We start from the raw sequence: 14,125 nt of genomic DNA on the forward strand, positions 1-14,125 counted from the left end.
AGTGACCCGCCTCCAGGCTATATAAACCCCCGGAGGCGGAAGTAACATCCTCTTAATACCACTCTCTGCCACATTCAGTGAAACAGAGGGGCATTACGTGGGAGGTCATCCTTCCATATCTAAGTAAACAATGGTTCCGTACGGAACCTACCGTTTACTGTCAATATTCCAGGATGACCTCCCACTTGGGATTCTTAAACTCCCCTCTAAGCCACAACCTACTCTCATACCCCCACACACCCCTCATACGGGTGAGCACAGCCCAAACGGGCGTGACCCATCACCCAGAAGGTCCCAGGCCCACCGGACCTGGGTGTGAAGGCATGAGAAAATAAAGAGAGACCCTGACAGACCGAAGTCCGCCTCATTCAACTAAATGAAAAGGACAAGTCCGCCTTATAAGTAAGACACACTATATAAGGAAAACACAGGGTCCCCCCAAAGTACCCCAGGTGGCTACATGCCCACCTGTGGGAGGGGAAGATCCGACTCCTCTATGACGTAGAGGAGGCAACTGCACCCAGAACCGAATGCGCTAGCGAAGAGGATTCGATATCCAGGTGATAGTAGGCTGCAAAGGTAGAAGGCGAAGACCAATTCGCCGAAACACAAATCTCCTGAACGGAGACTCCCTTTGCCAGTGCCCACGAAGTAGCCACACCTCTAGTGCTATGGGCTTTAAGTGCCGCCGGCACTTCCACACCCGCACTAGAGTAAGCCAGCCTAATAGCATCCACAATCCACCTCGAAAGAGTGGGTCTAGACACCGGCTTTCTGACAAGAACATTGCCCATTTCTACAAAGAGCTGAGAAGAAGCTCTAGAACCAGCAGTCCTGTCACAGTAGGCCTTCAATGCCCTGACAGGACAAAGGCAATTCAGCCGTTCATCCTCCACCGAGACAAACGGAGGAGGATGAAAAGCCAGAAGAACAACAGGCTCCTTAGGAACCACCATGTTCTTAGGAACAAACTTAAGATGAGGCTTGAGCAACACCTTGAGATCATTGTTCATAAACTGCATGCACTCCGCAGACACCGAGAGAGCTTGCAGGTCACCAACTCTTTTAGCCGTGGCCAAAGCCAGCAAAAGAGCCGTCTTGAAACTCAAAAGTTTCAAAGGCATCCCTACAAGCGGCTCAAAGGGAGCCCGACATAGGCCCCCTAGAACCACCTGCAGATCCCAAACTGGGAACAAAGACCTAGTCACCGGCCTCAAACGTTCAACTCCTTGCATGAACTTGATGACCTCCGGGACTTTAGAAGGTGCCTTGCCCGCCACCCCCAGGTGACAGGCATTAATAGCCGCCAAATACCCCCTAAGGGTAGAAAATGCTAGACCACTTCTCAAGCGGTTCTGCATAAATTCCAGAATTTCCTGGGCTGACGCCACATGAGCCACCACAGGTGGAACACGCGACTCACACCAGTCCTCAAAGGCATTCCACCTTCCATCATAAGACGCCCTCGTAGAGGGCGCCTTAGCACTCTGAATGGTATCAACCACTTCAGAAGAAAAACCGGCTGCCAGCAGGTTTAACCTTTCACGTGCCAAACCCACAGGTCTAGGACCTGCAGGTCTTGGTGGAAGATCTCCCCCCTGGCCTGACTCAACAGGTCCCTGCCCTGAGGCAGCTGCCAACCCGGTTCGCAAAGGAGAGGGGCGATCGCCGATCTCCACGTGCCCTTGTAGGGAGCCACCAGGAGCATCTCCAGACCGAACCTCCTGACTCTCTCCAGAGTGGGTCGGATTAAGTCGAAGGGGGGAAACGCGTACAGTAGACCTCTCGGCCACGTGTGCGCTAAGGCGTCCAACCCCAAGGGAGGACTGCCCTTCACCGCGAAGAACAACGGACACTTCGTATTCTCCGCTGACGCAAACAGGTCCGCCACTGGCTGACCAAACTTGCGAAAAATCTGGCTCACCACCCTGGGGTGGAGAGACCAATCCTCGTAGCGAGGACCTCCCCTGGACAGGAGATCTGCTCCGCTGTTGAGGAGACCTGGGACGTGTGAGGCCCTGATCGACTTGAGGCGCGACAAGCACCAAACCGTCAATTCTCGAGCCAGACGGTCCAGTGGCAACGACGACAGGCCCCCCTGTTTGTTGACATAAAACATGGCCGTCGTATTGTCTGTCCTGACCAGGACGTGACAATGCAAAATCCAAGGCTCGAAATGCTTGAGCGCCAGGAGTATAGCCATCAACTCCAAATAGTTGATGTGACGACCCCTCATCTCCAGAGGCCAAAGCCCCTGCGCTGTGCGCCCCTCGAAAGTGGCTCCCCATCCACTGAGACTGGCGTCTGTCGTGATCGACTTGTGGGAAACCACCTCGCCAATCGAGACTCCGCTGGTGAGGAACCCCTCCACCAGCCACGGAGACAGGGCGATCGCGCAGGAAGGGGAAACCGTAACCTTCTTGTACTTCAAGGAGGGCGGGATCCCGAGGGATAACATCCATCTTTGAAAAGGTCTCATATGAAACCTGCCCAAACGCAACAGATGTACTGCGGAAGCCATCATTCCCGTCAGTACCATGCAACTCCTGTAAGTGACCTCCTGGCCCACTTGAAAGGAGTCGAGACATTCCCGAAACCTGTCCACCCTCTCTTCTGAGAGACGGGCCGACATGTCGGATGAGTCCAGAAGGACCCCAATGAATGTAAGACGACTTGCTGGAGTCAGCATGCTCTTGCCGTGGTTGACTATGAAACCTAAGGCCTTCAGGTGAGCCAAAACCACTTGTGTGTGACGCGCCACTTCGTGGGCGGAGCTCGCTGAAATCATCCAATCGTCGATGTACGTCGCCAACCTGACGCCCTGCTGTCTCAGCGGGGCGATGGCTGCTTCGGTCACTTTCACGAAAACCCTCGGGCTCAGTGACAGACCGAAAGGGAGTACTGTATACTCGTACAGGCGACCCTCGAAGGCGAACCGAAGGAATTTCCTGTGTGGGGGATAAATCTGGACGTGCTGATAAGCATCCTTCAGATCCACTGAACAGTGGAAATCCCCTTGCCTGACCGACCGTAACATGGTGGGTACTGTTAGCATCCTGAAAACGTACTTCTTCAGGTACACGTTTAGTGCCTTTAGGTCCAGGATGGGACGTAGCCCCCCCCCCCCTTTTTGGGCACCAGGAAATAACGGCTCCAAAATCCCATGCGGGATTGGGTCCTGTCCAGCTCCACTATAGCACCCTTGCTTAGCAATGAGCTGATCTCTTCTCTCAAAAGACTTGCTTTTAAACCACGTGCTCTGGTATGAATAACCCTGCTCGAAAGCGGGGGTATATCTGCGAACTGTAACCTGTAACCCCTGGTTATCGTTCGAAATACCCAATGGCTCGGGTTGCATAACTTCCACTGGCGCGCACAGCGTGCTAGCGTGTTTTGAGCGAGAGAAACCCCACCACTGTGCTTCCGTGACGGCGGAGCTTTTTGGCGGCCGGACCGGAAGTGGGGAACCTGCGTATCCGTATCCGGAACGACCGGATGCGGAGCGCAAGGGTTCAATAGGCCGCATGGCGGAAACACCTTCTGGTTGTACCGCTTGACTAGCGGAGCTATTTTGCGGCGGGACCGGAAGTGGGGAACCTGCGTATCCGTATCCGGAACACCCGGATGCGGAGCGCGGGGGTTCAATAGGCCGCAAGGTGGGAACACCTTCTGATTGTACCGCTTGACTAGCGGAGCCCTTTTGCGGCCGGACCGGAAGCGGGGAGCTAGCGAATCCGTATCCGTTGAAACCGGAAGCGTTCGGTTTTCGCTCGATAGAGCGACAGGAAGAGCAAAGCGATTCGACTGATAAACAGACTCGCCCACAACTAAAGCATTCTCCCCTGACAGGAGAGGAACTTTTACGTTTAATACCTGCTCTAAGGCCTTTATGCTTGTCCCTTGACCCGGGCTCATAGTAGGCCGACAGAATTTCTGACTCAAGGTTAAATTCATAGCATCGCTCACGCGAGGGAAAATCCACTCGCGCGCATGAGGAACCATATAATTGTTTGACGTTAACATTACTGGTTGCTGATAAAACCTCTGACTGATTAAAGAGTCCTGACGGGACTCCATCATTCTTACAGGAGGCATGCATAAAGGATTCATATTGTCGACGCGAGGGATATCCCACTCGCGCGCTTGAGGAACCACATAATTGTTTGACATTAACATTACTGGCTTCTGATAAAACCTGTGATTGATTATCGAGTCCTGACAGGACTTCATCATTACTACAGGAGGCATGCACGATGGGGTCGTCTGTGCTAGTGCGAGAGAGTTGGACAGAGACAGACTTTGCTCTTTCAACATGTTTATTGTCGACACAGGAGGCATCAAAATTAACATTTTCATTTCCCCGACACGGGGTACCGAAAAACGCCCTCGTTTGGGGGGAGGGGGACCGAGAGACACCTCGGACTCCCGCCCCAGCACAATTCCCCTCTTCAAAGTGTCATTTGCGCTGTCCCCTACCGCGGCCACCGCGGAATGAAGACTGCTGCCTGCCATCCTTGGACGGGCGGTGCGGCTGAGCGCGCTCGGGAACCACAGCCTTGCTGCGGGGCCTGTCAGGCGCCCTGGCTGCAGAGGCTCCCCTGGAGGAAGACGAGTGCTTCTTAAAAGAAGCAGAGCGGCCCCTTTCCTTGGCGCGGGAGGAGCGGGACGTCCTCCTAGCTTGCTGCGGTTCATCCTGTGGCACTGTGGTGGACTCGACGATGTCCTTAGCCGCCTTGAAGAAGGTAACTCTACCCTGCAGCAGCTCCAAGCCCCCACCCATGAGGGTGGTGGGACTGTTCTCCATGTTTATGAGAGACTTGTACATCTCCCCGCGAGGACCTAGAGGCTTCTCGCCCACGTCCCTCTTAGGCTCGAGGTCGACATAGTCGAGCCAGCGGGCTCTCTCAGACTGGAGGTTGTAGTCCATGGACCTGCCCATCCACTTAACCGCATGCCAATTGACCTTCAGCATGATGTCAAATAGGGTGTTCAGTTCAGCTGTGTGCTCCCCCGTGGGCAGACCTTTGACCAGGTCCTTGGTGGAAGCGAGCAAGAGCTGGATCAGATTCAGGTCCTTAGCGGCCAGAGCAGCGGACCGGTAGGCGTTACGAGCCCTGTCTGACTGCAGCTTGTCCTCCAGGACAGTGAACCCCGGCGGGTTGGTGCCGACGGGGCCAACAAACGGCCCGTTTTTAGCTGTGCCTACATCTTTGTACTGGGGTCTGACGGAACTCAGAAAAGATTGTGCCAACAGGTGGTCCAGGTTAGGGCAGGTGGACATGCCTGCCTCCGCACCGCCCACCAAATCCAACACAGAAAAAGGCAGCTTCCTGGGGTCTTTATGTGTCTTCCATGAGGAATGGAGGGCCTTGGTGAAACCTTTCACCAGCGGCAGCCTGGAGAGGACATACGGGGCGGGAACCGAAGGCTCCTGCCCGGGCATTTCGTCATCATCCTCGGCCTCTTCAGAGGGGAGAGGAGGTGGCAACTCCTCTCCAACTCTGGCCAGAGCTCTCATGTAGACTGTGAGATGATCCAGCATTTCTGCTGCAGAATCGACGTCCTCTGCTCCCGCTTCACTCGCTTGACTGGCGGGTGGAGGGGCAGTGGTGCCTGAGGAGGCCTGGGAGCTCCCTGCGGCGTCCAGTTGACGTGCTGGAGCCGCAGGGGCATTACCTTTCACAGTGACCGTGAGTCGAGAACCCTCGTCCTCGACGGAGTCCTCCTCCTCCTCGGCCGTGTATCCAGAGTATTCAGAACCAGAACCCTCGCTCTGACAGGAGCTCAGGTCCGACTCTCGCCTGAAGGTCTGGACTGTTTTGGTGATGCTCACGTCGAGGGGGACGTCCCCGACGGTCACATCCAAGCGTTTCTTTTTGGGCACCGCGCCCGAAGGGGAAAAGGCTACCGGAGATTTCTGGATGTTAGCCTTCTTGGTCGCCTTCTTAGCGGCGACTTCACCAGACCCGCCAGCTCCAGTGACAGTGGAGCTAGCTGCGGTCGGTTGCGCGGCAGGCGGTGTCTCATGTAGCACGGCGCCATCTTGACTTGGAATGGCGCGCTGATTGCCAAGCGGATCTCCGGAAGGCAGCGCCGCACCTTGACCAACGGTGCGGGCCGCCTGGGGAAGGAAAGACTGGGCTGTGGGGTTGAGAGCAGTGGACCCACCTGGTGGAGCGCAGGCCCCGAGGCCTGCCCTGGCTAGGTAGAACCGGTGTATCAGTACATCTTGGTCGTAGGCCACGCAGCAGTCACAGAAAGGTCCTGCTCTCCCCTGAGGACTCAGTGCAGAGAAGGCGTGTGCAACGCCCATGCAGCCGACACAGAGATGGTGAAGATCCTGTCCGTCGATGAGTCCTGGACAGCCTGGACCTTGCCTCGGCAGGAAGGCCAGAGGATCCATGGCGAAGCACTGTAGATAGAGTTAACCAGAAGCAGACGAGCTAACAAGCTAACGGCTAAGGCTAGGCCACGCTTGATTCGGGCAGGGCCTGAACAAGCGGTAAGCAGTGTAGCTAACGTTAACAATAGCAGACGAGCTAACAAGCTAACGGCTAATGCTATGCCACGCTTGCTTCGGCGGAGGCCTGAACAAGCAGTAATAATCCTTTGTTATAAAAGGAAATAACCGTCGATTTAGGACGGAACAAGAATAAGTATTCTTAAGTACGGGTTAATTCAACACTCGCCAGTGGGCGACTCCAATGCCACCGCTTTAGGCTAATGCGCGAAGAATAATAATACAAAGGCTGAGTTTCAACTTATCTGAATGTGATATCGCAGAGAGTGAAAAGAGGATGTTACTTCCGCCTCCGGGGGTTTATATAGCCTGGAGGCGGGTCACTCCGGTTGAGTGACAGGCCCTTCCTACCTACGTTAGTACGGGAGCTGAAGTAGTTTCTCTGAATGATCGCCAGGGGGCGTCATTACCCAAGTGGGAGGTCATCCTGGAATATTGACAGTAAACTATCTGTACCATTTCCCATATTCCCTCCTGATTGTCAAGATTGCCTTCTAAAGTATGTGTATGCGGCCTGACAGTCGCTTATCTCCCGATTAGGGAGTCTTACTGGTTTTATGCTTTAACTATAAAAAATAGTAGATCTACAAGCTCGCAGCGTGGCACACATATTTTTTGAAAAACCTTGAAAATATGTGCAAATCATTATATGTGGACCTGATTCTACAAGTGTCTTCTAAATCCTTCTAAGGGTTTTTTTTTTCTTTTTTTTTAACCATGTTTCTATGTCAGTGGTGCTCAAACCTTTTCATGTCATGCCAAAATGATATGTATTTGGCCACGGACGACCCCCCCCCCCCCCCCCAATCTCAAAATATTTAGTTCTAGGGACCCCTCAAAAGCAAAATTTGAGTTACAAATGTTCACTTTAAAGAATACACATATTCGAAGACTTGCACACATTTTCATGACTTTCAAAAAAGAGCAGATCTACAAGCTCGCAGCGCGGCACTCTGTGAGCTTGTATACCGGGTATCTGCTATTTTTCAATAGTTAAACGCATTAATAAGTCTAGGCCTAAATGGATTAATCCAAGGCAAGCCCCGGTGCCAGATGGAGGGGGAGACGCAGCTGCAGCGGTCCACCATGTCACCTAAGGCCAGCGGTTGTCAACCCTTTCAGGCCATGACCCCCCCCCCCCCCCCCCCCCCCAAATAATCGTATTTGAGTTAAGGGATTACATTTAGTTTGACTCTGTTCCACAGATAAATGTTTAGAAAATCTAATATTGTGAAAACAGACGATCTACAAGCTCACAACGCCAAGCAAAGAGCGATAAAAAAAATAAGCGATTTACCACAAACCCCCACCGCTCACACTTGGAGCTGTGGTGGACTAGGGATGAAGTTAAATAAAAAAATACTACTCCTTCTGGCATATTATAACACCAGATTAAGGTAAGACAACAGGTAGTCAGGAATTCTCATTTTCTTAGCAAGTTTTAATTATGCAGAATGCCAATTTAAGAATCATATACAGCAGGGGTCCTCAAATACAAATCTTGAAGGTCCAGAAATATTTTTTTGAAACGGGTCCGGGTCCGAAAAAAAGGCGAAGGCGAAATAAGGCGGATACATTTATACAGTATGTACTGTATGTATGTATGTTTATTATAATCATTAGAATTGTTTATTTTGATTATTATTATTATTAAGGTACTTTGGAAATCTCAGTTGGAACTGTTACCCCTGCTACCCGATGCTGGATAAGCGGTTGAAGATGAATGGATGGATGGATGGCTAATTATTTATGCATGTAGAGTAGGCTACATTATTTACCATTTATTGTGTAGCAATAAAACACTGGCTTATAGTTTAATTATTGGAAACTAAAGAGCCTAAATGCAATATTAGGCTTGTCGTTCAGAATGGAAAATAAAGTGGAACTTAGCGTGAGGGGGAGAGGATTACTTGACATTCAGTTGACACACGTACTGCACAAGCCAGACTGTGCTGGATTGCCTGTCAAATGACCGGTCAAATGAGGGTCAACGAGTCATAGTTATTAACCTAACACAGCCTAGGATAGCTGGCGATAAATTATAATATGCGAGGACACATCACATTGTTAAAGACGCATGATCACGCATCGCCACCATTTCTCGTCTATGCAAGCAGTTGGAGCCTTACATCGTGGATTTTAATGTGTTGCTGTTGTCCTCTCCAATTGAACAGCCAAAGGTAGAAGATCTCTAGTTATTAATCCAGTGGGAGCAATGGTTTCCAAGAGGTTTTAGCAACTTTTTTCGGGCAGCGAGCGGCTCAGCGGCATGGATCGAGGCATGAGTGTGTGGAGAGGGGAGGGGAGGGGAGGGGGGAGCAGCAGCATGGAGAGCAGACTGCGTCGGAGGGGAGGAAAACCTTTGATCTGCAAGCCCACAGCACGTTGCATCCGCGACACTTTGTGGGCTTGCAAATTGGCGGAGGGGTGTGTCTTGTGAGCCTGTGTATGTGTTTGAGCAAATGAGCGCACACACACACAAGCGCACATCACACACAGTCAGTCCGATACAACTGTGCGGAGATTTCTCAGAAATGTGCCGCGGTCCGGTCTGAGGTGCCCCGCGGTCCGGACATGGACCGCGGTCCGCCTATTGAGGACCCCTGATATACAGTATATCATGTTGTCTAACTAATATAAGTATTGATCATTAACCACTTCAGCCTTATTTTATGACTTGAAATGTAGCCAAATTTGATGGAAGAACTTAGTGGTATAGTGTTTGTTTTGTAATAATCAAAATCAACTAAATTACTAAAAGTTTTCATAGAATTGTAGTGGAGTAAAAAGCCAATATTTTCCCTTGAGATGTAATGGGGTAGAAGTAAAAGTATTGAAAATTGTAAATGCTGAAGAATGTCCTAAAAATTGTACTTAAGTACTATATTAGTACTTGAGTACATTTACTTAGATACTTTAACTCACTGGTTCTCAAATGTGTTCGTGTCAAGGACCCCCAATTTTGACACTTATAAGATTTGCTAGGGACCCCATAAGATTTTTTTTTTACAGCTCTAGCAGTGATTCTCAACCACAAAGGAACCCCCAGTTTGACATGCAATTATACTGTAGGCTACGGACCTATAATGCATTTAATTTCTCTCTGGGACCCCATGTGTAAAATCTACGTTAATTTAACTCAGAGAGTGTGCAAATGGACCCTTATGGGTATGTAACTCTGAAAGTTACATGCCCGTAAGGGTCCATTTGGTTCCTAACCATCATTTAGCTGGGGACACCATGGAACTCGCTCAAGGACCCCACTATGAGAACCAATGCTTTAACCCATGGGTCTTCAACAGGGGGTCCGGGACTCCTAGGGGGTCCTCAGAGTTACTACAGGGGGTCCTCCAAATCTTTGATTGACAGAACGTTTTTTTTCTTCCCTTTTTTATATTATATAATAATCTATCCATATTCCGTGAACTTTAGCCAAAAATAGCAGATCTACAAGCTCACAACGCCTCGCAACGTTGTGAGCTTGTAGATCGGCAAAGAGCTTTGATGTAGAGGGGGAAAAGGGCAGACTAAGTACAGAGTGAAAGGTGAAGTTCATTAATTATTGACGGTTCAAGTGGTTAAATATCTGAAAACACAAATTGACATGAATCCAAAATACACTGATGATTGTGCTGTCAAACGATGAAACTACAGTATTATGGAATCTATGATAAGGTTGTGGGGGGTCCCTGCTTCATCTCTCTCTCTCAACTAAGGGGTCCTTGGCCCGGAACATTTTTTGAAGACCCCTGCTTTAACCCGCTGTTTTGCGTTGTGCTCCTCTGCCCCGCAGTGCTTCGTCCCGTGCACGGCGGAGGGAACGCTGCGGAGAGACAGCGAACTGATGGGCAGACTGCACTACAAGGAGGGCCACGACCTCTACCACTGGAGAGTGGGCTGGTTCTCCCTGGGAGGCTCGTCCCGCCTGCGCTTCAGCTCCGGGGAAGGAGAGGGGGCGGAGCAGGGAGAGCTGCGGCTCAAGCAGCTACAAGAGCTTAGTAAGTATAACCTCGTATCTCCAAGTTTCAAATTTGTATGTTTTTTACACCAAGTAAAGCCCTGCTTCATCATACAAGGCTGTCGCACAAAAGTAGTGAAAACCGCCGATCTACAAGCACACAACGCCTCGCGGTGCGAGGCGTTGTGTGCTTGTAGATCGGCTGTTTTCACTAGTTTAAATAATTTTTAATGCAAAACAAACGGTTTTGGACCTACAAGGTTTTCACCCGACAACGACGATATATACCCACCTGTCTCGCTTTCAGCTGCTTTTCTCTTTTGTTTACAACTAATGAGTCGGGGTCTGCCATTACCATTACACTCAAGAGCAAAGAATGAATCTCACCTGATTCTTTTTTTTCCCCCTTCAATGCATACTGGGGCCAGCCTGATGAATCAAGCTGGCCCCTTATCAAGCCTCTCTCACAAGGATCTATTTTCAAAAAGATTTGTATACGTTTGAAATGGGATATTCTGCATAATGATACTTTTACTTTTGGTACTTCAAGTATATTTTGATGCCGTTGTATTAAATACCTGACTTTTTCTAGAATGCAGTATTGATACTTTTACTTAGCGCGTTTAGGACTGAGGCCGATAAAAAAAAAAAAAGCTTTCTAAATCCTGATATAAGCTTTCTGAAAAACAAATATTTATTCCAAAATTACAAAAGAAAATATATATGTTGCTATATACTGTAGTTGTACATAGCAACAAGAACCCCAAACAGGTTCCTGTCTTGAAAGGTAAAAACCCCAAAAAGGGTTCCTGTCTTAAATGGGTAAAGTAAAAAATGTGAGTAGTTTTTCCACCACTTTTTAAAGCAGGGTCTTCAACGTTTTCAGACCAAGGACCCCTTAGTTGAGAGAGAGATGAAGCAGGGACCCCCACAACCTGTTCATAGATTCCATATAGTTTAATCGTTTGACAGCACAATCATCAGTGTATTTTGGATTCATGTCACTTTGTGTTTTCAGATATTTAACCACTTGAAACGTCAATACTTAATAAACTTGACCTTTCACTCTGTACTAAGTACATTGAAAACTCAGCTCTTTTTCCCCCTACACCAAAGCTCTTTGCCAAAAATAGCCGATCTACAAGCTCGCAGCGCGAGGCGTTGTGAGCTTGTAGATCTGCTATTTTTGGCTAAAGTTCACAGAATATGGACATATGGATATGGATATATAATTGTATAATATATACAATTAGAAGAAAAAAAACCTATCACTCAAAGATTTGGAGGACCCCCTGTAGTAACTATGAGGACCCCCTGTTGAAGACCCATGCTTTAACCCATTTAGGCCTGAACACATTATGACACAATATTTTATGCTTTAAATATAAAAAAATAGCAGATATACAAAGATATGCAAAGATCGATGAATCCTTTTTAATCCATTTACCGCTATCTGTGGATCAAATCATAATGTTTCCCCAGCCTCAACTGCCTTAAGGAGCACGCAATGCAGTATACAGTATGTATTTTATGGCATTTTGAAAAGCATGCTCGTCACAGCTGGCAAGGGCCCTCTGCATGGCGCCAGAGGGGACGGGGTCTTTTGTGAAGTGACATAACACTCTGGAACATGGCGGGGTTTCCCTGTAGGAAGCGCAGGCTGTGACATGGGATTAACTGTCATTTACTTGGCTGCAACACACCAGCGTGAAGAGAAGCCTCTGTGGAGGGGCGAGAGAGGAACCGCATGAACCCTAGTGGTTATTTCAAACTTTTCCTCATTTATGATTAAAAAAGAATAATGGGGGGGGCACGGTGGCGCAGTGGTTGGCGCTTCGCCTCACAGCTAGAAGGTCCTGGGTTCAATTCCCGCCGGGGGGGGGGGCGCTGGGGGCGTGTTCCTCCCTCCGCGTCATCATCAGTGCCCACACCCTAAGTGGGGTTGGCGATAGTTGCCTGACTGCGAGCGCCAGACATCTCACACTACGTTTCACTTCGGGAGAGAGTCTGAGATTACGGACGGAGATTCTACTTCGGCGTGGGCGGGCTAAAGCCTATTGACGTCACACACACACATACACACACACACACACACGCGACGGTGACGTGGCGTGACATTGCAAAAATACGTTATTTCTCATAACATATTATATGTCTGCACGTTAACGTTAGTGCAAAATGGTATTAAAACGTGATTAAACGGCACTATTTCATAGTTTATTAAAATAATACGAGTCGAGTCTGACTCCGCCATGACAGTTTTCACGGACCAATCAGAGTCCACTAGACTCTCACGTGGGCAGAGGACACCAATCAGAGTCCACGAGCGAGTCTCACGTGAGCTCAAGAGCTCTGTTTGGAGGGGGCTGGGACCGGCTGGGACCGGAGCAGCCAAACCACGTGCCCCAAGCATACAACCCTGATTGGCCCATTCAATGCGCCCGCTCTTCAGGTGCGCTCGAAATAAAATAAAATATGTGCAGCTTCAGTCCACACTACAAACCACCCACCAACAGGGGGTGGTGATGTGCGGACTGAAGTATCAGGCTATGGCGATAGGGCCTTTCTGTGTGGAGTTTGCATGTTCTCCCCCTGTCTCCTAGGGTAGAAGCCCTCACAAAAACATGCAGTAGTCCTGGTTTCTATACTACCTCCCCCTAGCCAGCCAGGTGCTCCCCAATTTCCCTGGCGCGGCAGGGGGAGAGCGGAAACCAGGACTACAGGTTAGGTAGTTGGCACTGGGTGAGAAAATGGGTTACAAAACCGTGGGAGAAAAAAAAAGAAAAAAATAATAATGATAAACTACACTAGCCTATTCTGGGGTTTCTGGGTGAACATTTAGTGAAAATAGATGATATTGTAGATTGGCTATTTGGAGATTAGGTGTAGAGAGGAAACAATTTTAGAGCCTAGATAGACCCCTGGTGCACTCCAGTTTACTAAAGGGTTTAAGTCAGTGGTTCTCAAACTTTGAAATTTAAGGTCTCCCCGTAAAGGCCCACTTCACACCAGATCTTATTTTATTGTTGTTTGGGACACAATCAACACAATCATCATGCTGCATCATATGATGCAAAATGCATCACAAGTCATGCTGAAATACTAAAATATCTCACAACACAGATTGAACAAAATAACTTGTGTTGATCGTGTCCCAAACAACAATAAAGTAAGATCTGGTTGTCCCAGAGGTGAAGTGGTCCTTTAACTTTGACAGTGTACAATTGGAACCAAATGGACCATGACGGGCCCATTTGGTTCCATTTGTACACTGTCAAAGGTACAGACTTGTAAGGGTCAATTTAAAGGAAAGGAACCTAGAGAGTCCCTAAAATCCACTTGGAGAACTACTGGTTTAAGTGAGTAGTAAATAACTACTAGTCATTAGAGTTAAACTTCCTCTGCCACCTCTCTTACCCTCCCAGAGGAAGGAAAGGTTGCAGCATCAACACCACACAACAAGATGGCTGCCCCAGGGCTCAGACCGTCAGTTCGTGTTCGGGACTGGAAAAGCCAGTCTTTTGTAAACGTCTGTGTCAAGACGTCTGCCTCACAAAATAACTGGAAGCGGAGGGGAAAAAAGAGGGCGAAAGAAAAATGACAGATACTGTAGGATAATCATTAACCTGTCACAGTAGCTCAAATCA

The 14,125-nt window shown here is 49.1% G+C and overlaps 1 protein-coding gene across 1 annotated transcript in view; it reads left to right on the forward strand.

Annotated features, from left to right (window-relative positions):
• The window catches only part of arap2 (ArfGAP with RhoGAP domain, ankyrin repeat and PH domain 2), a gene marked incomplete at both ends in the record, with an annotated part of 239,703 nt that overhangs the window by 152,707 nt on the left and 72,871 nt on the right, over positions 1–14,125 (forward strand). Inside the window, 1 exon segment of the mRNA XM_080741531.1 lies at positions 10,314–10,518. Within this exon segment, the coding sequence (XP_080597657.1) occupies positions 10,314–10,518 (205 nt within the window).

Source organism: Nannobrachium achirus (genome assembly GCF_963921795.1).
Source record: "Nannobrachium achirus genome assembly, chromosome: 14".
Taxonomy (NCBI): Eukaryota; Metazoa; Chordata; class Actinopteri; order Myctophiformes; family Myctophidae; genus Nannobrachium; species Nannobrachium achirus.